The sequence below is a fragment of the Tenrec ecaudatus genome, chromosome 15 (genome assembly GCF_050624435.1).
Source record: "Tenrec ecaudatus isolate mTenEca1 chromosome 15, mTenEca1.hap1, whole genome shotgun sequence".
Lineage (NCBI taxonomy): Eukaryota > Metazoa > Chordata > Mammalia > Afrosoricida > Tenrecidae > Tenrec > Tenrec ecaudatus.
In genome coordinates, this window is record NC_134544.1 from 19,255,293 (window position 1) to 19,276,281 (window position 20,989).

At 49.5% G+C, this 20,989-nt stretch overlaps 1 protein-coding gene across 1 annotated transcript; it reads right to left on the reverse strand.

Moving 5' to 3' along the window:
- Nucleotides 1-12,592: 12,592 nt before the first annotated feature.
- ST8SIA3 (ST8 alpha-N-acetyl-neuraminide alpha-2,8-sialyltransferase 3) lies at nt 12,593-20,395 on the reverse strand. Its single transcript, XM_075533087.1, has 4 exons — nt 20,217-20,395; nt 18,800-18,922; nt 15,792-16,349; nt 12,593-12,875 (listed from the first exon to the last, which is right to left on the reverse strand). The coding sequence occupies exons 1-4, from the start codon at nt 20,393-20,395 to the stop codon at nt 12,593-12,595; spliced, it is 1,143 nt and encodes a 380-aa protein (XP_075389202.1).
- Nucleotides 20,396-20,989: the final 594 nt, after the last annotated feature.

Genomic DNA, 20,989 nt, shown 5'->3' on the forward strand with positions numbered 1-20,989 from the left:
GCTTTGTTGCTTACCTGCTAGATGGCCACTTGTTTAACTTCAAGCCTTTTAAGACCCCAGACATTATATCTTGTAATAGCTGAGCGCCATCAACTTTCATCACATTTGTTTGTGCACCCATTTTGTCTTAAATAATCATATCAGGAAAGTGAGCATCACAGAATGTCATATTATTAGAACAAAGTGTTCTTGTGTTAAGGGAGTACTTGAGGAGAGGCTGAGTGTCTGTCTGCTTAACTTATAAATATATGTACATAGATCTATATCCCTATCCTTATATATTAATATATTTACATGTAAATGCCTATGTTTATACCTCTATAAATGTCTTTTGCCTTCTAGTTCTTTCCTCTGTTTCCTTTCACTTTCCCCCTGTCCCACTCTCATGTCGACCTTCATTCGGTTCTCTGTATTTCCTCTCGGCTGCATTGCACTGTTTGAGTCCCACCAGGCATTCCACGCCTTCCTCGCCATTGATTTTAGATCTCTTGTTGTTCCCTTGTCCCTGAGTTTGTGTCACCCTTCCCTTTCGCCCACCTCCTCCTCTTCCCTATCCCCCTTGAACCATCAGTCCTTGAGATTGTTTATCCTGCCTACCTTATCTAGATAGACATGAAAACAAAACAAAACAAAAAATAGCCTATGAATAGTTCCAGGTCTGTCTGCTGACCCTTATGAATGTTTTCTGATAGGGTCTGATGCAGTGCCAAGCCCTGTCCCCAAGTCTGAAGTCTATTTTCAGAATTCCTTGGGGACTTTGTTGCTTTGCTCCCCTTGCGGCTCTGTTGCGCTCCCTTTGTGTTGTGCCTTGATGTGTGTGTGAGAGGGGCGGGGCAGACTGGGCACAATTCCTGCACCTCCTCTGGTGGTGTCATCAGGTGCAGTCCACACCCTCCACCCCCCCACACTACTCCCCTCCAGATGCAGTGCTGAACTAGAATGTTTCTTAGAGGCAAGGATGGTGGGGCTTTGACCCCTTCTTGTGGACACATCACCAGAAAGCCCCATCTGAAGAAATGGACATTGTGATGGATAACATGACGATGAGGTAGACCTGTCCTGAACTGGATGACACTGTAGCTGGAACCATAGCTAAACGTACTATATTGATCATGAAGATGGCGCCCAACTGGGCGTCGTTTTGCTTAGTTCTACTTAAGACTGATGTGAATCTGAGGTGACTACACAGGGCTGGAAACAATGCCCACCGTGCTAACCCTACGCACAAAGCATCACACGCTCACAGTGGGCATGCTGCCAGAGCTGAGGCTGGCACCAGCCACCTGGGGCACTGGGAGTCGGAGAAGAAGCCCACGCCCTCACCCTCACCCTCACCCACAGGAGCCTGGTTGGAACTGAGCCAGGACACCCAGCTTCCTGACTGGCCCTTGGGCCTTGAGCCAGGTGGCCCCTTAATGGCCGGAGGAGGGGTGTTAGTCTTTACTGTTGTAATCAGGCTGTGGCAATGCATTTTCTTGAGGGAGCAAACAACCCAAAACTGTTTTTTAAAATGTAATTTGGACTAATTGGCCTCAGGCACAGAGCGCCTACAATAAACTTGGTGTCAAGTCCATGTTTTGCTGAAGTTTGTGAAATGCTTGTTTTGCTTCAGAACACGTTACTATTTTGTGTGTTTGGGGTCAGGGGCCTGCGTCATCAGTGTGGCAAATAGATATATAAATTTCCCCAGAAATACAGGTCCTAAAGCTTAAATTTGGCCTCCACATTCTTACTGTCTTTGCTTGAATTGAAGGTGCCCTGGTGGCATCGGGATTTTGAGTTGGCTGCTAACTGCAATGTCAGCAGTTCGAAACTACCAGCTGCTCCCCGGAAGAAAGATGGATCTTTCTACTCCTATAAACAGTAATCTTGGAAACTCACAGGGCAGTTCTACCCTGCCCTGCAGGGTCTCTATGAGTCGGCATTGACTCGCTAACAGTGGGTTAGTTTGGTTTGGTTGACTTGTACGTCTCCCGGCCACCCTGTCCTCTCTCAGCCCCCTTTCTCATTCTCATCTATGTTCATCACTTTCCTTGGAATTGCTCAGGAGAAAAGATTGCACCGTGTAAGTGCTGAACTGCTTCTCTGGTGAGGCTTGTCAATTCTTTCAGGATCAAAACACAAACTCACTGCCATCTGGAAAATTATGGCTCAAAGTGACCCTATAAGACAGGGTCGAACTGCCCTTGTGGGTTTCCAAGGCTGTTAACTCTTTATGGGCGTAGAAAGCCTCATCTTTCTCCCAAGGAGTGGCTGGTGGTTTCCAGCCCAAATGGTAACTCGCTAGCCATCATGGTTCCTCTCAGGATAGGCATGTTGCTTGCTCTCATTTAGCATCCTGTTTATATGCTATCCAGTATTGTACACAGTTATCCACATGGATTTGCAATCAAAGCTCCTTGCAGCTAGCCCATTCCAATGGGACCGTGCATGGCTCCTGAAGATGAGATCTCATCGGCTGTGAGCTCTTTCTTATCTTGTGAGAGTTTTTCCTTTGCTTGAGATCACAGCCAGCCAAAAGAAAAGAACAGGGTTCACCAAATGCACCGAGTGCTGGAATGATCTTGACACTGAAGTGTGGCTATTGAGACAATTAAGACCCAGAATGATTCCCTTGTTCACTCATTTCTTCATTCAACAAATGCTTATTATCATTTATCTAAGATGATGACTGAGGCAGAGCAGTTGGGGCACAGCAAGGACTGTTGGCCTCTTTGATGAGAGCACAAAGCACAGGGGGCAAGAGAGTAAAAAACAGCAGAAAGCATAAGCAAATCCAACGATCATCACCATTTTGTCCATCCATCTGTCCACCCATAGTGATCATTGTCCATCATTCCATTTATCCATCCATCTTTCCATCCATCCACCCACCCAACAAATGTGGCTGAGATTCTACTAGGGGTCTGATACTCTCCTAGGCATCAAAGACACAGCATGAGAAAGAGGGGCTTCGCAGAAGGTAGAGTGGGAGACATGAAAACATAAATAGTAAATACTAACATTTTAGGTAATGAAGGAAAATGCTACAAAGAAAAATGGCAGCAGTCAGGGGCTAGAGAGTGATGAAGGCAGTCTGAGAAGGCCCTATGAGGAAGAGGTACAAAGAGGAGCTGAAAGATGGGGGAGGGGTGTGAGGGGGCCACAAAATGCACAGGATCCTGAGTCCCATCTAAGTTCTCATTTTGTCGGTGCCACTTACCGTAAGAGAGAAACCCAGGCTCCCGGCTTCTCTGGAGATAAACTACTCCCTCGCCAGTTTTTTGATAAAGGAAGTATGTGACTGTAACATTCAAGAGTAATGCATGATTATTAATAATGTTACGATTTGGTGCTTGATTTGTATTTATAAGACCCATGGGGAAACTGGAGGGTGTTTTTAGTATTGATATTGGGTTTGCTCTATAGATAGCCACGTTCAATCTGTCTGGAGTTCCTAAGGAAAACTTAACACATCAAGGATGAGAAAAAGGAGAAGCTACTCAATCTCTTCCCTAGTGGCTTATGGCAACAGGCATGAGTTAAGCTGCTCATACCAGTGTCAGTTCAAACCCACCCACCACTCCATGGGAGAAAGATGAGGCTTTGTGCTCCCCGAAAGATTTACAGCCTCCGAAACCCAAAGGGATTTGACTCTATGGCAGTGAGTTGACTCAGTGTCTTCCTTGGACCAGGGCTGGTGTGCGTGTGTGTGTGTGCGTGTGTGAGTACGTTCTCTTCCGAAGGACAGAGGCAGCCAGCAGAATTTTCCAATGCACAATAAAAGTTTATTTAAAAACAACGCATCCAATACTGTGTTTGGCACGTGAGGCAATGAGGCAGGCACATTCACACTTAACATGTACGTCTGCGGAGTTCTCAGAGCAAATCAATGCATGTTTCTTCACACACTAGAGTCACAATGTGCACACAGTTAGCTCTATGAAAGAAAGATGGGGTGTTATTTACATGGTCCCCAGTTCTGCAGGGCTGACTTCCTCCAGGGACGAGTCCATGTCCACCCTGGCAGCCTGCGAGGCTTTGCTCGGAGCTGGTTTCTCAGGGCGGCTGAGGCTGTTTCTCACAGAGATGCGAGTCTGATTCCTAAGGGCTGCAGTGTCTTCCCAAGAGCAAGAGGCCTTCCACCGTGATTGGGAATGGGCGAACCCTTCAATGCCAGCCTCTCGCCATAAATGGCAGTTCTCAAAACAAATGCACCAAGTGTGTGTGTGTGTGTGTGTGTGTGTGTGTAGGGTGGGGGCAGGATAGGGTCGAGGGGGGGTAGGTAGACTTCATGGGACCAACAAGAAGCATTCATGAATTTTCCCTGACACATGCTTCTTGCACATTTGAAAAATAACTTACATTCACTCATCTCCCACCTTTGACCTCTTGGTTCCATCATTACAAGCTGCTTGTTTCACAGGCTACAGTGACGTAACATTCTTTGAAACAATGCGGGAACGATAAGGCGCAACCAAAGCAAGTGAAGTGAGAGAACGTGTCTTCAACATTCTTTTGTCTTGATTTCTCATACACCCGCTCACAATGGATTGTCAGTTTCCCATCAAAAGGATGGAGGCGGCATGGTGTGGTGTCGTCAGAAGTGCTGCTTTCTCCTGGGCGGTGGCCGTGGGGGGAGGATCCACATTCTAATCCTTGTCACCAAGCTGGGCAGCTAAGTCACTTCTTAGGTTCTGAACCTCAGTTTCTCTCTCTTCCTTGAGGACGCTGATCTAGAATCTAGACCTGAGACCATGTCTAGATCTGTGAAGCTCGGTGAGGGACGCGGGGGGCTCTTCCTCCGTGAAGAAATATTGCTGCCTTGTGATGGCTCGATATTTCACCCTGAGCCCTGAGAGTTCATTCCTCATGACCAACGCATGGTGACTGGAACAACCTATTTGCCAAACGCTCCCCGGGCTCATGGCTGTTCAGACTGCCTTTTTGCAGAGTAAGGGCTCAGATTATCCTAACTCTTGAAAAACGCTCTAGATGCCAGCTTTCGGAAGAAAACCTCTCCCTCCTTTTTAGCAACCCCCCACTGCTCTTATCCCATTTACACACATTGACCAAGCACTTCTCCCTTTGGCTATCGATTTTCTCTCTTCCTCATCCCCCTAGCTAAAAGTGCCACAGGAGTGGCTGGTTTCTCAAGACTGGTTTTGTCGTGAAGTTGATCTTAATAAACGAGGGTCGAGTGGTCAGATCTACTGTGCTCGCAGCGGTGGAGTGGTCTCACTGGAGAAAAAAGCCCAAGGGTGAAGGTGTATGTTGTGCCCTTGTTAAATGCAATTTATTCAGAATACCGGGAAACACCCGAACCTGGACTGACCCATTTCAACAGTAGAGATCACTTAATGTGGAGAAATAGGCTCATGTTCTATGTGAAAAACTCAACACAGAGGCAGAGCCTCGTTCTTTAAGCAGGGTAGATAAATGTCCAAATCGAATATTTTCAGTCTAGAAATGCCCTACAGAAACTGTAGATAGGAAAATAGATTTGACCTTTCATGATCCAATTTTGATTCATTACATGCAGAATAAAAATCTATGGCCACTCTCTGGGTCTAAGGGATTAAGCACATTCCCACTCCCCCACCCACAGCATGATCTTCCAAAGGACTGAATTCAACTCACCTAAGATGGACACCAGGAGTCAGAATCGACTGGTGGCGGTGAGTTTAGTTTAGTTTAGAAGAATGACTCCCACCAGAAAGACTTCCAATTTGCAAACAAAGGCTTGCTCTGTGGCTTACCCACCTGGTTATCTGATTTCTAACCATTCAGTAGGGAGAGATTCACTCACAGCCATTGGCCAGAAAACAGAAAAAGTGGGTCTATTGCTCAATGCCCAGGAAGCTGCAGTGGCCTATGGTGTGTGGGTAGATTATTTTCAGGGTCCAGATTAGCTGCCAGCAACGCACACATAGCGCTTTCCTCGACAGAGTTGACTTAGTCATCAACACTATTCCGTGGTGATTCTTGCCCCTTGGGAAAGCTTCTGAGGGCATAGGAAGCCCAGCGGGGTGTGTATTTGGGTCCTAGGCCTAATATAGGGCTGGGTGTCTGCTGTGGGGCAGAGCTGAGTCATCTGGACCATAGAACCTGTCCAGGTGGGACCAGGTCAGCTTCATGGATATGGTTTTCTCCTCTAGCTCCTTGTGGACCCTGTTTTGGGATGCCTGTGGATTTTGTGTTGGGTCAGGAAGAAACGAGAGCACTGGGAAACAGGGTATGGGTTAGAGGATTTTTAAACAAAACCAACCAAACCTGGCTCCAGCTGACACTTCAATGAAAGAATCGGCACCCAAAATGTCTCCCTTCGAAAATAGAGAGGTCACGGCTGGTAAACTCTTAAGGCTCTGAGCACTCTGTTGAGAGGTTCCTAAGAATAGAGACCGCACAGAGGTTCATATGAAAAGGAAATATCTTGCACACAGTAGGTCCTACCGGACCCAATAAGATGCCGTCTTACTCAAAATCAGTAGAATTGACCAAGGTGCAACTACCTCCCCTTTTGGGCGTTGGGACCTCATTTGAAAGCCCTTCCCAAACCACAAGGCTTCTCCATCCAGCACACACTGACTCAGACATTGGCAGGCAATGTTGTGGTGCAACCAGCTCATATAGACTCTTGACAACACATGGTTAAATTTTCATCGCCGTGGTAGCCTGAAACTGGCTATGATGACAGTATTTACACTATGGACACAGGTATGTGCTACAAATTGGGCCTCCACTCTTCTCCAGTGCCAGCCCACCAATGAGCTAAAATTGTCTCAGGATCACTGAGAAGGGAGGTCAAAGGAGCCCTTTAGTATCTCTGAAGATTACAGACTTTATGTTTACATCTATTGAAAGAAGTGGGGCTAAAACTTCACTAGGATGGTGGCCTTTATCCACGAGAGGCTGTACAAGGCAGGCAATGCCAACCAGCCCCTTTCTTCCCACAGGGTCACTCCTAGAATTTTATCTTCTTGAATTTCCTTTTTGATCGGTTTCCTTTTTTTAGCTTGAGGACCTTTGCATGTGGGGCACTGCCTGGAGGTTCAGAAATCAAGACTCTTGGAGGACCACTTTAGGTCCTGGTCCTAAGTTCCAAGGTGATTCTGAATAAGTCACTTTACCTCCCTGTCTTTCAATCCATCCATTGGATAAAGTTAGTGACCTGAGACGGTCTCTTAGTTTTAAACATGAAGAGTAAAATGTCAAGGGCAGGGCTTGTGGTAAAGGATGCTAAAGTTATACTCCTGACTTTGGCTGCCTTCAGACTGATGTGCTCTAGGATGATGCTGACCACTTATCGTTCGAGTACACGTACAAGTTCATGGCTGGTCAGTTCAGTGGAAATAGTCATTCTGGGCACCAAGACTGTATCTATGTAATCACGTCTCAGAGTAACTTCCAGGAAGAGATCTGATATTAATCGCATGAGGAGTGATGGGCTTTCAGCAACTTTGGTCAAGCTGTCATCCACGGCTCCACAGTACTGACCACAGAAGAATCACCGGCGGCAGGGCTTTGTCCCATGGGACTCACCCCCGGACATTCTGACCCAGAGATCTTGCGTGGGAAGCAAGAATTGTGCCTTCGAAATCTATGACACCAGCTTTGTTTGCTGGCGGTTCAGTGCAGGATCCAGCTCGCAGCCCTCTAACTCCAGCACCATCTTAAAGTGGAGTCAGTTTTATGGGGGCTGTGTCTCCATGGTGATTCCACTGTCATCAGTAACAAGAGAAGGTGCTTCCTTGAAGAACAGGCATCTATAATCACCCATGCCTTCAATCATACGTCACCACAACGCAAATACATCTTAAGAAACACCGCCACATAATAATGACATTCAAAAATGTTCCCATTCCAAAGTTCTGTCTGTGTGGCTGAGCAGTCATCCTCATCCTTGGTGACAACTGATCTATGGCCTTGATCAACTGGACCTTAATCCCCAGCACCTCGATGCACCCTCTGGGTGCCTCAGCCACACACACAGGGGCCCAAGAGTCTCTCTAAACCCAAGGGCAGGTCCCCATGCTCAGGAAAAAGCAGAGGCTAAACATATATTTTTGCCAGGAACATTTGGATGATGGGAAAAAAATGATTTTAGGATCCAGACAGAAGCAGAACATTGCTCCGAGTGTCATCTTTACACATCAAGACCCAGCCAAAGTTATTCAGGACCAATTACAGATCGTCTTAGCATAGGAAACTAAGCACAGTAATTTATAGGCTGCTGAGATTACTTACAATAAGGAAGGTATTGACGAAGGTGTCTTCCTTTCTGGGGCCCCAGGTTGAAAATTACACCTATGGAGCACGTCACTCTTTGCAGCATTCAATTATGCACGTGCTTTACTGAAACAAGGTTTTATTAAGGTGAACAGATTATTGGATATTAATCCAGCTGTCACCCGTGAGCCACCAGGAACTGAATTGTGATGAACCAGAATCGTGATTCACCAAGGGAATCTTCTCACATTTCAGGGAGGGATGGAAAGTGATTACCATGGGTTGTGGGGCTGTCAGGCAAGGAGCCCCTTTATTCTTTGAGGATGAGAGCTAAAAGAAATACCTATTTGGGGAGGTCTTTCCCCCTCCTGTCTACTCCTTGCAATTTGCAAATGTACCCTGTGGATCCCAGATCCAAGTCACTTTCCTCTGAGCTCATCCTCCTTGGATGCTGATGGGGTCAGGGAGCATGGGACAGGAGTCCCAGTGACTCCACTCAAGACTCGTGTCATCTTGGGCCCATCACCTAACCTTTCCATGTCCCCATTTTCATGGTTATAAAGCTAAGAATGCAGACTAGGCAAGCTCAAGGGTCTTTTCTAGTTCCCGTGTCCTACTATTCCAGCGTTTGGACCCTGCCTCCCTTGGCCCACGGCCACACCACCTTCTGGCCTGAGCCTGTCTAACTGATGCCTTGCCCAAATCAGAAGAAATATCTTCCAGCTTTCAGTTTCCCCACCAAACAGGTTTGTCCTCGCACTTCCCACCCAGTGGGATGCCGGTGGCTTGATCACAAGGAGGGTGGGGAGGCCCTCCCTTTGCACATCCTTGCTGGTAGCCCCAAGGTCAAGTACCTGACAGCCAGGGCACAGCCAGCCAGCACCACAGCCACTGCGAAGCAACCGCATACTCCTACCCACACAAAGCACGCTCATGCCTGTCAAAGATGTCAGGCAGCCACAGGGCTGAGGACCCAAAGACCTTTGCGCTACCAAGCCATGGGCAGAGTTTTAGAAGCGAGAAGCATTCTTACCACCACACTCAACCTGGCCTCTCCTGGTTCTACAGGTCTGCACGTGGCACTCAGAACCACCCCCACAGAGCCACCGAGAGTCTAGCAGTCAGCAGGCAGTCATGTGCTGGTGGGTCCTTCCCACCTCTTCCTTCTGTGTCTCCAACGACCCTTTGTGTTGGGGTCAAATGAACGAATCCTTGGTGGGATTCGTTCCAGGAGCTGAAGGCAGAGTCTACCATGATCATCCCCAAAGAGGAGCGGAAAGGCTCTGGAGAAAGGACCAGCTTCCCCAGGACTCAGAGAGCAAGAGCCCGGGCAGGGGGCACAACAGTCAGGAGAGACCCCGGGACCCTGTTGCCAGGGGTTACCTAGGTTTAACCTTTGAAACAGCCTTTAAGAACGAGAGAGACCTGGTGTGATTGGTCAGAGGCTGTTATCTCTGCTAGGACTGCAGGCCGAGGGCAAAAGAGACAGGCAAAAAGGAACAAGCCTGGCTCAGACACTGGGATGCATTTTGACCACACAGCTGACTTCATTCTGCAGTGGGACCGTCTGAGGTCAGGCTGTCTTCACCTGGAAGGATTTGAAGTGCGTGGCAACAGTGTTTTTAAAAAAAATTTTGTGACATATATTAGGAGAATTGTCGCTCATCACTATAGAAGGGTTGGGATTTTTTTAAAAGAGATTTTCAAAGAAAATGGAAGGATGGTCTCTGAGGAGGAACTTCCTCAAAGCCAGGGGTGAGCCTGACCTGTGAGCGCTTCACGTTCTGGAAGGCGAGACCGGTTCCTCAACATCCCCAGTTCCAGTGCGAGCGGGTCAGAGACACACGGCTGGGAGACGGGGCAGTCCACTCACTGGAAGATGGAGCCGGGTCTGAAATGAACTTTGGAGTCTTTAGGGACAAACAAGTTCACCTCAGAAAAAAGAGAGAGAGAGAAAGAGTAGTGAGATTTGGACACCCCTCTCCCCACTCCCACTGAATGTACAAGACAAACACCTTGGCCTTACAGGGAGCTCAGATTGAAATGGCACAGGTACAGAACATGAACTGAATTTAGGGATTCTGGTCTTTTGCGCTTTTCACCGGCCTGGTCCAAGCTGTGTGCGCTTAGTGAAACGGAGTGCGCGTACTGGGATGAAAGCGCCGAGTCAGAACCTGGTGGGTGTAATATCGGCATTAATATTACTTTGCTATAACCAAAGGAACAAAGTGCTCAGGAGCGGCCATCTAAACACTCCGGCAGTTATCAATCTGCTATCTCAGTGGAGCGCGTGCGCATGCGCGCACGCACACACACACACACACACACACACACACACACACACACAGAGTACAGCATGAAACATGTGGCTTGGTCCCCTTTAAAGGCACAGGGAAGGAACAAAGTCGGTGTGCCTTTGACACCCACCCAATTGTACCCCCGGACTTAACTATGCTTAACTAGTACCTCCCCTATAATTAGTCAGGTGGAGCCTCCTTTCGTGGTTCCCCCATCTTGAAACGTCTATTCGGTCCCTGCTTCCACCTGTCCGGATGTCTGCCACACCCCGCTGGTGCCCGGGGCATGTGTGAGGGTCGGTAAGGCATTGGGGCTGGCATGGTTTTTCTGGCACGAGTTACTATCTGGCTCACTCTCGGTCAGCTTCTCTGCTCAGGTCGTTCTCTGGAGAAAATCAGACTGAGACCGGTCTCCCTAGGACCGGCGGCATAGGAGCCTAGGTGTGCGCTTTCCTCGTGGGATTTGGTTTAGGTTCAGGAATGGTTTTACATTCCCAAAGAAGGGCCATGAGCCGCTTATGGAACAAATGCAAGTTTTGTTTTTTTCCTTTTCAAATGGTGTTTGTAACAGTGAAGGAACCTAGAAGCAATTTCTGGAAAAAGAACCAGCTCCTCCACTCAGATAGATAACAAATGTGCTTGACTGGCATTTGACAGGAGAAAGAAATGCTTATTAACATTTAATGTCCACTTGGCCAGACTCGGGGCTGCACTGGAAGCACAGAGCCGCTCAGGGAGAAGCCAGGGGCAGGAGCGATGGGACTTTCGACACTGAGGGCCGAAGGCAAGAACACATGGAAGGAGGCTCAAGGTGTTCTTTCGTGGCAGACTATACAACGTCAACTGGCCAGCGTTACGGAGGGTCAGCTCTTGCCACGATTCGTGGCTTTTCCTTCGAAGGGCTTCACTTGTGGGTGTGTCGCGTTGAGTCCGGTGGAAAGAAAGACTGGAGAGGTTGCACGTCTGTCCTGAGGAGAACAAAAAGTTCGGAAGCAGCGATGGCAGCGCCTGGACCTGAACCTCTTCTGCTCTGAGCCCACTGGTTCCCAACAGCGTCCCCAGGACAACGTGGCCCCAGCATTTGAGCGAACCTACAATTCCATGAACACAGCCAAACGTCCTGCAGGCCTGTCCTCTCTCTCTCCTGGGCATAGAAGCCGACTGGTGGGCCAGTGCTTGGGTGGGGACTGAGGGAGGCACTAAACCCACCCGGTGGCGCCGGAGCAGCTGTGACCACAGAACCGTGTGCTGCAGTAGCATGCGGACCATATGGCACCATGCCACCGGTGACACCTGCTTTCTGTGTGCTGAAAGATGCACTCCAGTTTTGCCACCTAGCATAGGGACCGCCCTGTGGTGGTGGTGGTGGGGGGGTACTGACACCCTCCCAAAGGACATTCCTTCTAAAATTCAGCACAAGGGGCCCGTCATGATTTGTTCAGTTTGTCATGAAACATCAAAGTTATCCAGAGCCTGAAACACAGCAAGTACAGATGCCAACACATACAAGCAAAGCTAATGACGTGTGAGTCTTAGCAGATGATGAAGCCCCCAGGGGGACAGGGCAAGAGGAAAGGTAGTGGAGGAAAAGCAAGAGGGAGGAGGGAAGGAGGGGGATGGGAGAGGAAGAGGGAGAGAGAAGCAAACCGGCTTTTAAAAATCGTTCCAGTTTTGAAAAGTCTCATCCCACCGGCACAACTGAGATCTTGCCCAAATTGGCCAGAGGCCCACGATGACCAGGCCACAGACTGAGCACAGCTGTGGAAACGACAGCCTTCGTCCTGATGAACAAGAAAGGGGAGGCAGTTTATTATGGAAATACAAACATTGAAAACACTTCTGTTTCCTTAGCAGCATCGTTCAGAATGCAACACTTTCTCGTATCTACCGTTTCCTAAACCTTGTGCGAAGTCTGCTAAGACCAGTCAAAGAACAGCGCAGAGGAGGGAGGAGGGGCCGCCGCCTGCCCTCGGACTGGGCAAGCCATCCTTGAAAGAGGTGCTCTGGGCTCGGCTCTGCAGCCTAGTCAAGGGGACCCGGGCACTTTTCTGAAGGATGGGCCCTTTGGCACTCTCCAGGTGGAGTCGTTAGGCACAGTGTGAGAGAGTCAGCTTGGTGAGCCCTTCCCCGTGCATTCGGTACAGGAGCTGAAACTCGGCAGGCAGCTGGTGGGACTCCTGCCACTTGGTGGTGAATTTGGTTCCTTTCTTGTCATAGTAATGGTACGGAAGGTCTTCCCTTGTGTTGGGGTCAAATCCAAAGGGCCAAAATCCATACAAGTGGATCTCTTCACAGATCGCTGACGCCAGGGTGTACACAAGAATTCCTGTGCTCAGTCGCTTGGGTGACAAATGTTTGTTTTTCCAGTACCTGTGGAACAAGAAGTACACATGGGCTCAGAGGCCAGGATTTCCAGCTTCAGGGGGAGGGGGTGCTCTGCCTGGGCCGGGAGGTGGATTTGTTCCGGAAACAGACACTGTGAATCCATCTTACGGACCACAAACAACCCTTGGGCAGGGCTGGCCACCTGATGCATGGAACCCAGTGTGAAAAGCAATTGTGGAGACTTTGGTGGAAAAAGAGTAAGAATTTAACGATGGTGTCAGGAACTTGGGTCCTCCTGACCGCAGGCCGCACCCCTCTGAAGCTTGCCCTACCTCTGGGCCTTCTTCAAGACTGGGGGCTATGACTCACTGGGGACACCAAGGAAGGCGTCCACCAGATGTAGTGCAGGTGGTAGTTTAAGGGGCCTTCTCTGTTACTTCCCTCCCCAAACAGAAATAAATCTTCTCTCCCGGGCTTGGAAACCCTTTTGTGAAAAAAAACTGTACCCCCTAGTCTTCCAGCTTCTGACCATGGATTCCCAAGTTCTTGTTTGACCTGAAAAGACCTGCGAAAAATATTTACACACTTTTAGAGTTGTCAAAAAAAAGCTAAGTTATGGTGGGACTCTGAAGCCTTCCTATCTGCACTGTCAAATACGTAAAGACTGGTGTGTGTGTGCATGTGTGTGTGTGTGTGTGTGTGTGTGTGTGTGTGTGTGTGAGAGAGAGAGAGAGAGAGAGAGAGAGAGAGAGAGAGAGAGAGAGAGAGAATGAATGAATGTGTGATCACTTGCTCAGGAATCAGGTTTCTGGGAACCGTATTTCCTTTTCGTTTTCATCAAGCCAAAGGGTCAGGTTCAAACGTGTGTGGTGCTGGGCAGTAGGCCTAACTCCAGGGGCCTTCCAGAAGGCCTGCCACATAGAAAAGTTTCCCAGAGTTTCTAAGCCCTTGCAGTTCCTGCTTCCCTACTTCACGCCTGGAGACGCAGGCCTTTTCTCCTCTGCTGCAGTCATGAAGTCTTAGCATTCCCACCTACACAGTTCAGGTGGCTGCTGGGAGTTCTTTCACCCCAAGGAGCCGTTCACCGAGTAGAAGGGAGGCAAAATGATGAAGTAAAAACACCATGTGACAGGGACACAGGAACCTCGGGTTCCTTCAGCCCCATTTTCACGGGGGCTGCGGCCTAGTCGTGCTTGCTCTTAGTACCTCAGTTCTCTCATCTTTACATTCAGGAGACGGGTCATAGTGACCTCTTAAACCAGTGATCATACATCCCCGGACACTGAGCCGGTCCCAGCACATGCTTGTTATGCATATGGTCATTAAGAATTGTGCTTCCTCCCTCTTGAAGGTAAAGCTCCAATTTGGATTGTAAAGCACAGCTCCTTAAGAGTAGGATTCCTCCTTCTCTGAGATACTAAATGAAAGGACCTTCCCTTTGGAAGGCTTGAGGTGACCCCAGGACCAGAATAGTGCATTACAGGGTCAAAGTCTTTAGGATTCCTTGTCACCAGGCATTCCAGATGACGAGCTACCTTATAATAAATAGCTGGATAGGATGTGAGGGCATTGAGGCTACTTGTGTAAGGGACATGAAAGCTGAGGCCATTTAGATGGTGGAGAGACAACCTGCAAGAGACCTGGCTTTACAGAATGTATGGGATCACACTTCTGGCTGCGTAGTGAGCTCATGTGGGAGGCTATTAGAAATACCAACTACCTGGGCCCCACCAGACCACTTGCAATCAGGGTCTCTTGGAAGAGAGCCTGGGCCAAAGTTTTTTTGTTGTTGTTTTTTTTAAATTCCCTACGTGATTCTAGCATCCAGCTGACACTGAGAACCAGCCACCAGGCGAGACGAAAACATGACACCTCTGTCCATCAGGTTGCAAGTGGCCAGTCACAAGGTGCTCATGGAACACTTTCCACTGAGTTTTGCAGATCATGCAGATCATTCATTCTATTTCTGATTTATCTAGGTGATTGGCTAATCTTGGAAATCTGCAAAATACTGAAGCATCCCCTCCAGAGAGAAGTATTTACATCAAGTGCATATTCTTATCACTCACTCTCACTCACTCACTGACTCACTCACTTGCTCGCTCGCTCACTCACTCACTCAGTCACTCACTCTCACTCACTCACTGACTCACTCACTTGCTCGCTCGCTCACTCACTCACTCACTCACTCACTGACTCATGCACTCACTGACTCACTCACACACTCACTGACTCACTGACTCACTCACTGACTCACTCACTCACTGACTCACTCAGTCACTCACTCTCACTCACTCACTGACTCACTCACTTGCTCGCTCGCTCACTCACTCACTCACTCACTCACTCACTCACTGACTCACTCACTCATGCACTCACTGACTCACTCACACACTCACTGACTCACTCACTGACTCACTCACTCACTGACTCACTCACTTGCTCGCTCACTAACTCACTCACTCACTGACTCACTCACTCACTCACTGACTCACTCATGCACTCACTGACTCACTCACACACTCACTCACTGACTCACTCACACACTGACTCACTCAGTCACTCACTGACTCACTCACTCACTCTTGATTTGTGTTAATTTAACCTTTGGCATCATGGAGACATAGCTATGCACTAAAAAAAAAGTCTGGTCATTGGGTGATTTCCATAACTACTCACTAGGTTTACTTCCAAGGATTAAACAAAAGGGAACTAGGTATGGTGTTGACGAAATATTGATCCTTCCATTTGGCATTGGGTTACCAGCCCGGTGTTGAAGATGGAAGTCCTTAATCAGAACCAATCTTTCATTCCTCATGAAAGAACAGTCAAGACTTTGCCTTACGGTTCTCCGTTCACCACCACCGGTAACTGGAAAGCTCGCTGCCCGCCCCCCGAGAGATCACACAATTGATTTGCCATCCGGGAGGGAAATGAGTTAAATGCAAAGAACATACACACCTGTTGACATGTTGCATTATGTTTCCCGGCCAAGCCAATTGGACCTTCAACTGACCTCTGTGTTCCACAAAGAAGTCGACTAATGTCCTGGTCACCGTGGCTGAAGTGTGGAAGAAAAAGGCAGGTACCCAAAGAATGACCCCATCGAGCTTTTTTAAACTGAGGAAAAAGTTGTTCCGGTCCTGAATGGTCAAGAGATTGTTGTAATATTTTTCCAAGATGCTGGGGTTGAAGGTGGTGAGGTTGGTTTTCCTTCCAACATCTTTTTGGAAGGCCTCCGTAGGGGCAAAATTGCAACGGAAAACAAAGTCGGATTTATCTATTTCTTGTCCACACTGGCTCCCTGTCAGGATCCCACTATTTCCAACCACAGCGCAGATATTATAATGCTTATTCACAATGGGCGACACTTCTGGAAGTAGTGACCGGAAGTTATTGCTAATGGAGAAAACATATTTATGGCTGGAATAGTCATAGTGCATCAGTTGTCCAATCCGAACACTACTCTTGGTCAAAGAGAAATTTTTTATTACATCGACATGCTGAAGGATCTCTTGCCTAAAATAAAAAGAAATTCATTAAATGCATCCCATTTTTCCACCTTACGTCTTCATGTGGCCACTTCATTCAGACAAGGAGAATCTCAGGCACATGGAACCCACGAAAGGTTGTACATTCTGGTCTTTGGGAGCAGGGCTGTTTCAGAGGCTATGGAAATGTGTTGATCTTTCGGTTAAGTTCTGCAGGGCCCCCTTGGAGACTTGCAAGAATTGTGATGGGGGGGGGGGTTGTTGCCTTTCCTTGGCTTTCTGCTCTACAAGAAGAGTTGCCTTTCATGGTCACAGGGAAGGCATAGGCCACACTGGGTAGTTGCCACCACTGAGCGACAATTTACACACGCCTTGCAGCTTGAGCAACCAAGGGCTCCTGCTCCGCTGTTGGATCGTAATGCTCGGGAATATCAAGTATCAAATAAGAGCCAAGTAGATACGAGTCAGGACAGTATTATCTATTATTAAAATATAAAAATGGTAATAGCAGTGGGTGTAGTTGAATATTTAATAGAAATGAGATGATAATCTCATTAAGATCCTTTGAATAATGAAACAGAGTTACTTTACTGCTTGATTATATAGAAACAATTTAGTTGGGGAAGCCAAGTGCTGGGCTGGAGAAACTATTGTAAATCATGAAAACGCATCTATTCTAACAATTCAGAAGGAAGTTAGGCCTGGTGGTACTTAGAGCTAATCAGGCAGCATTCAGGTTGAGTTTTACGTAAAATTCAGCATTCCCTTTAAAGTCTCAGCTGTTTAAAGTGTTTAAGACACAACGCGTTACTTTGAGGCTGAGTTCCCTAACACCAGGGAAGCACATAGATTCTCATGTCTTTTGCCTAGGACGAGGACGCAACTCATCACTTTCCCTGGAACTGGGTTCTTTTTAAATGACTACAATCTTCAAGGTATAGAGGCGCAGTCACCCAAACTTTCAAAGTTACCAGTAGAACTAATGCAGGTTGTTATAAAGGCAAATTTACAAAGGTACTGGTAAAAAGTGAATGAAGTCTAAATAAGGGATCCCAAAGTGGGGAAAGTTTGGGAAAGGAGACCCTGTTCGGAATGGTCATTTGGGTAACGTGTGAAGAGGATACTTCGTACTGGTTTAAAAGTATATTTGGGGGGAGATGGATAATGTGTTCTATCCATGAATGTTTTCTGAGATGTCTGTAAAATGAATATTGGATTTTAAAAACCCAAACTATTTTTTAAGGATCTATAAAATTATAGACCTTATAGAATTCATCGATGGTGTTGATAAAGTAGTTTCTGATTATGCAGATTCCAGATTTCAAAATGTAAATCAGATGTACATGACTGTAGGCTAATTTTTCAAATCAATAGATGCATCTTCATGACACCACAGATCTCTACTGAATCTGTTTAAATTCTACTAGTAGATTAAAATTAAAGAGAGAGGCACGAGAGCTAGAAATGCTGTGACCACATCCCAAGACCCCTAAATACAGTGGTTTGTAGAACAAGTATTCACACCCCTAATGAATACACTAGATGGCTCACATTCCATTTAGCAGTAAAATAATCCCACCAAGCAGGGGTAAATGACTTATCACAGGTTGCTAAGAGCAGACCAAAATCACACAGGAGAATTCACAAGTTGGAATACATCTCCTCCTGCTCCCTCTGCCCCAACCCCCTCAAAAACGAAAACCCCAAACAAACTCTTTCAAGTCTAAAATGCTACAGGACGTAGGTCATAAGAATGAAGAAAGTGTATAGGGCAGTGGTTCTCAACCTTCCTCATGCCGTGACCCTTTCATACAGTTCCTCATGTGGTGGTGCCCCCCCCCCGCCATAAAATTATTTTCATTGCTACTTCATCACTGTCATTTTGCTACTGTTGTGAATCGGGCGACCCCTGGGAAAGGGTCGTTTGACTCCCAAAGGGGTCTTGCCCCACAGGTTGAGAACTGTCGGCGTAGAGTATGGGAACGTTAATGCTGCAAAAACTCAATGAAAACAAACGGGCAAAACCCAAACAAAGCTGCACTTAAATAGGTGCATGTGTTTGGAGATGAATTGTGGTATTTTCTGGGGAATTTGGTGGGAAAAGACCATTTTAATATTAAATTTTTTTCAGCAGGTAATGAAATGCACTGGGTGGTCTTTTTGCCATGAATCCTATTTATAAAAAACAAATATAACCCATAGATGGGGCTGACAGTATTGGCTCTGGTGTCAAAATCCTGGTGTTCAATTATGCCCCAGATAGGAAGGGAGGATATTGACAAGTCTCCCGCCCCAACCCCCAATTGAAACTGGTCATCCTGTAGACCTCTCAGGAGAGAGTACATGGGCCAAGGACACAGCGCAAATGTCTTGTGTTGGTCTGGGTTTTTAGTTAATTAGTTAGTTTAGTTTTGCTTTTGCGTTTCCAAAACTCCAAAGCAATGTTTTGGTTCTTTTTCCCCCCGCCCGCTGCCCTACCTTTGGTGTAAAAACGCTGTCCGATTAAATGTCCACTTAGAAGGTTTCTCTTGGAGTTCTTGGGTCAGAGACTTCGTAATGGGCACAAACGACGGGTCTAGAAACTTCAGCGCAAACTGTGACCTGGAGGTAAGCATGAGCACAGACACTTGCTGGCCTCAGCTCAGACCCACTGGGTGGCCATGGAGTCCCACCGGCTGGGGAGGGGGCAGCTGGCGCACGCACTGCCTCCATCCTGCCCCCAACGCCCCACACCTTCCTTTGACCCACTCCCAGGGCTCCACGCCCCACAAGGAGGCAAGGCCCTCGGGAAAGCAGTCCCTATTGTCCAGACCCCCAGCATGGAGCGACCATAAAATGGCCGTCTGGCGGAGCGCAGGGGCGGGAGCCCGGCGTACGCTGGAGCCCGGGCGCGGCAAAGCCCGCCCGAGTCAGCACCGCGGACAGCGGCCGCGCCGGCCTGACTCGCCCCCGAGCTGCTTTGGGGAAATTGATTTTTGGAAACCGGCAGCGCAGCGCGGAGACCCGGGGAAAGGCTGGGCTGGTTCTTGGTTTAACCTCTTCCCTCGCAGAGCCCAAGCCGGCTTTTACTGCCTGTCCTCACGCTGGGGGCCCCAGAGGCCGCCGGCCAGCTCAGCTCCTCTGCCCCAGAGTGATGCTCTGGGCCCCGCGTCTCTAGCTGACGCGCCTGGGACCACGAGGAGCTGCGAGCATTTTGCCGGCTGCCTCCCGGGAGGCCCTAAGGGAGAGCGCCTTGGGTCACAGGTAGGGGCGGGGACGCCGGAGGATCTGCGCCTGGTTGCGCGTTCCCAGGCCGGCCCTGCGCCCCGCCGGAGGCTGAGACCCGTGCCGCGGGGAGGCGGCCCTTGGGAGGGTCACTTTCCGCGGGAGCGGGGGAACTGCGAAATCCCAGACAGGGGGCTGGGTCGAGAGAGCCGCTCAGCAGCTCAGAGCAGCGGCTCGAAGGTCCCAGAAGGGTGGGGGAGAGGGAGCGGAGGAGAGCAGGGGGGGGGCCCGCGGCCGGCGCCTGCGCCATTCAGCCGCCCGGGGCCGCCCAGAGCGCGGCCGCCCAGTCCGCAGACAGGGCGAGGGGTAGGCGCTCACCCCACGCCTGACCCCCACCCCCCGCCCCAACACACGCAGCATCCCGCTCCACCACCCTTTCCTACACCCCCCCTTCCCCCGCCCCGCGATTTTGAAATGCAGAAGGGTGGCGAAGAACGGGGGAAACGCTACCATGGGATTCCGGGCTGGGGGCGGCGTGGGTGGGGTGGTCGGAGCAGGGAGTGGAAGGACCACGCACTTCTCTCGCCCCCTGCGTCTCGGAGAAACCCGGACAACCCCGCCGCCCCCATCCCTGCCGCGTCCCCCTCCATCAGGCCCCCCCGAGGGCGCTCTGCCGGAGGCCCGCACTTACCGGAACCCCGCGTGGAACATGTACATTCGGGGCGCCCCGGGGTTGGCGTACTTGGGAGTGGTGAAGATGTTCTCCTTTTTCAGGGACACGTAGCTGATGAGCGACAAAATCAGCAGGGCCACGCTGAGCATAAGCAGTCCCAGCACACTGGCGACCCGGGCCATTTTGCAATTTCTCATCCCGGGTTGGACTGGACTCAGGGACAGCGGGGCACTCGGTCCATGGAGCGGCCAGCGGCTGGCTGGCGGGTGCGCGCGGGTGTGCGTTTGTGTGTGTGAGAGTGCGAGTGTGCGCGCGCGCGGGGGAGCATTGGGGCGGGGGCCGGGGACCGCGGAGGGGGCCGCGCGGCGAGGCCAGAGGCCGGGAGAGGAGCCGGAGCCCCCGAGGCCGGGGCGCGCGCGGGCCGCGAGGCTCAGCAGGAAGATGGAGGGGCTGCGTGGCGGCGTGGCGGAGGAGCGCGGCGCGCCGTGCGTCCCCGGCGCCGGCTCAGGCTCCCCTGCGCGCTGGCAGCGAGGCTGCCATCCTCGCCGCCGCCTGTAAGATAAATGTGATTGGAATAATGTTACAGTTCGATCTGTGAAGCGGATTTAATTAATGAACTCTAATCTCCCGTATAACTGGGGGAGGGGTGGGAGGCGGGGGAAGCCGGGGGAGGCGGCGGAGGGAGGGGAGTGGGGGAGGGGTATCGGGGCTGGCAGACAGCAACCTACTCGAGGACCTAGGCCTCCTAGAATTGGGTGTCGTTGGGGAGGTGGAAATGGCTGTGTTCGCAG

Coding starts and splice junctions, on each gene's coding strand:
- ST8SIA3 (XM_075533087.1), bottom strand. CDS start 20,395: ATGAGAAATTGCAAAATGGCCCGGGTCGCCAGTGTGCTGGGACTGCTT. Junction 16,350..18,799: donor ACAGCGTTTTTACACCAAAG/GTAGGGCAGCGG, acceptor TTTTTATTTTAG/GCAAGAGATCCTTCAGCATG. Junction 12,876..15,791: donor ATAATGCAACATGTCAACAG/GTGTGTATGTTC, acceptor CTTGTTCCACAG/GTACTGGAAAAACAAACATT.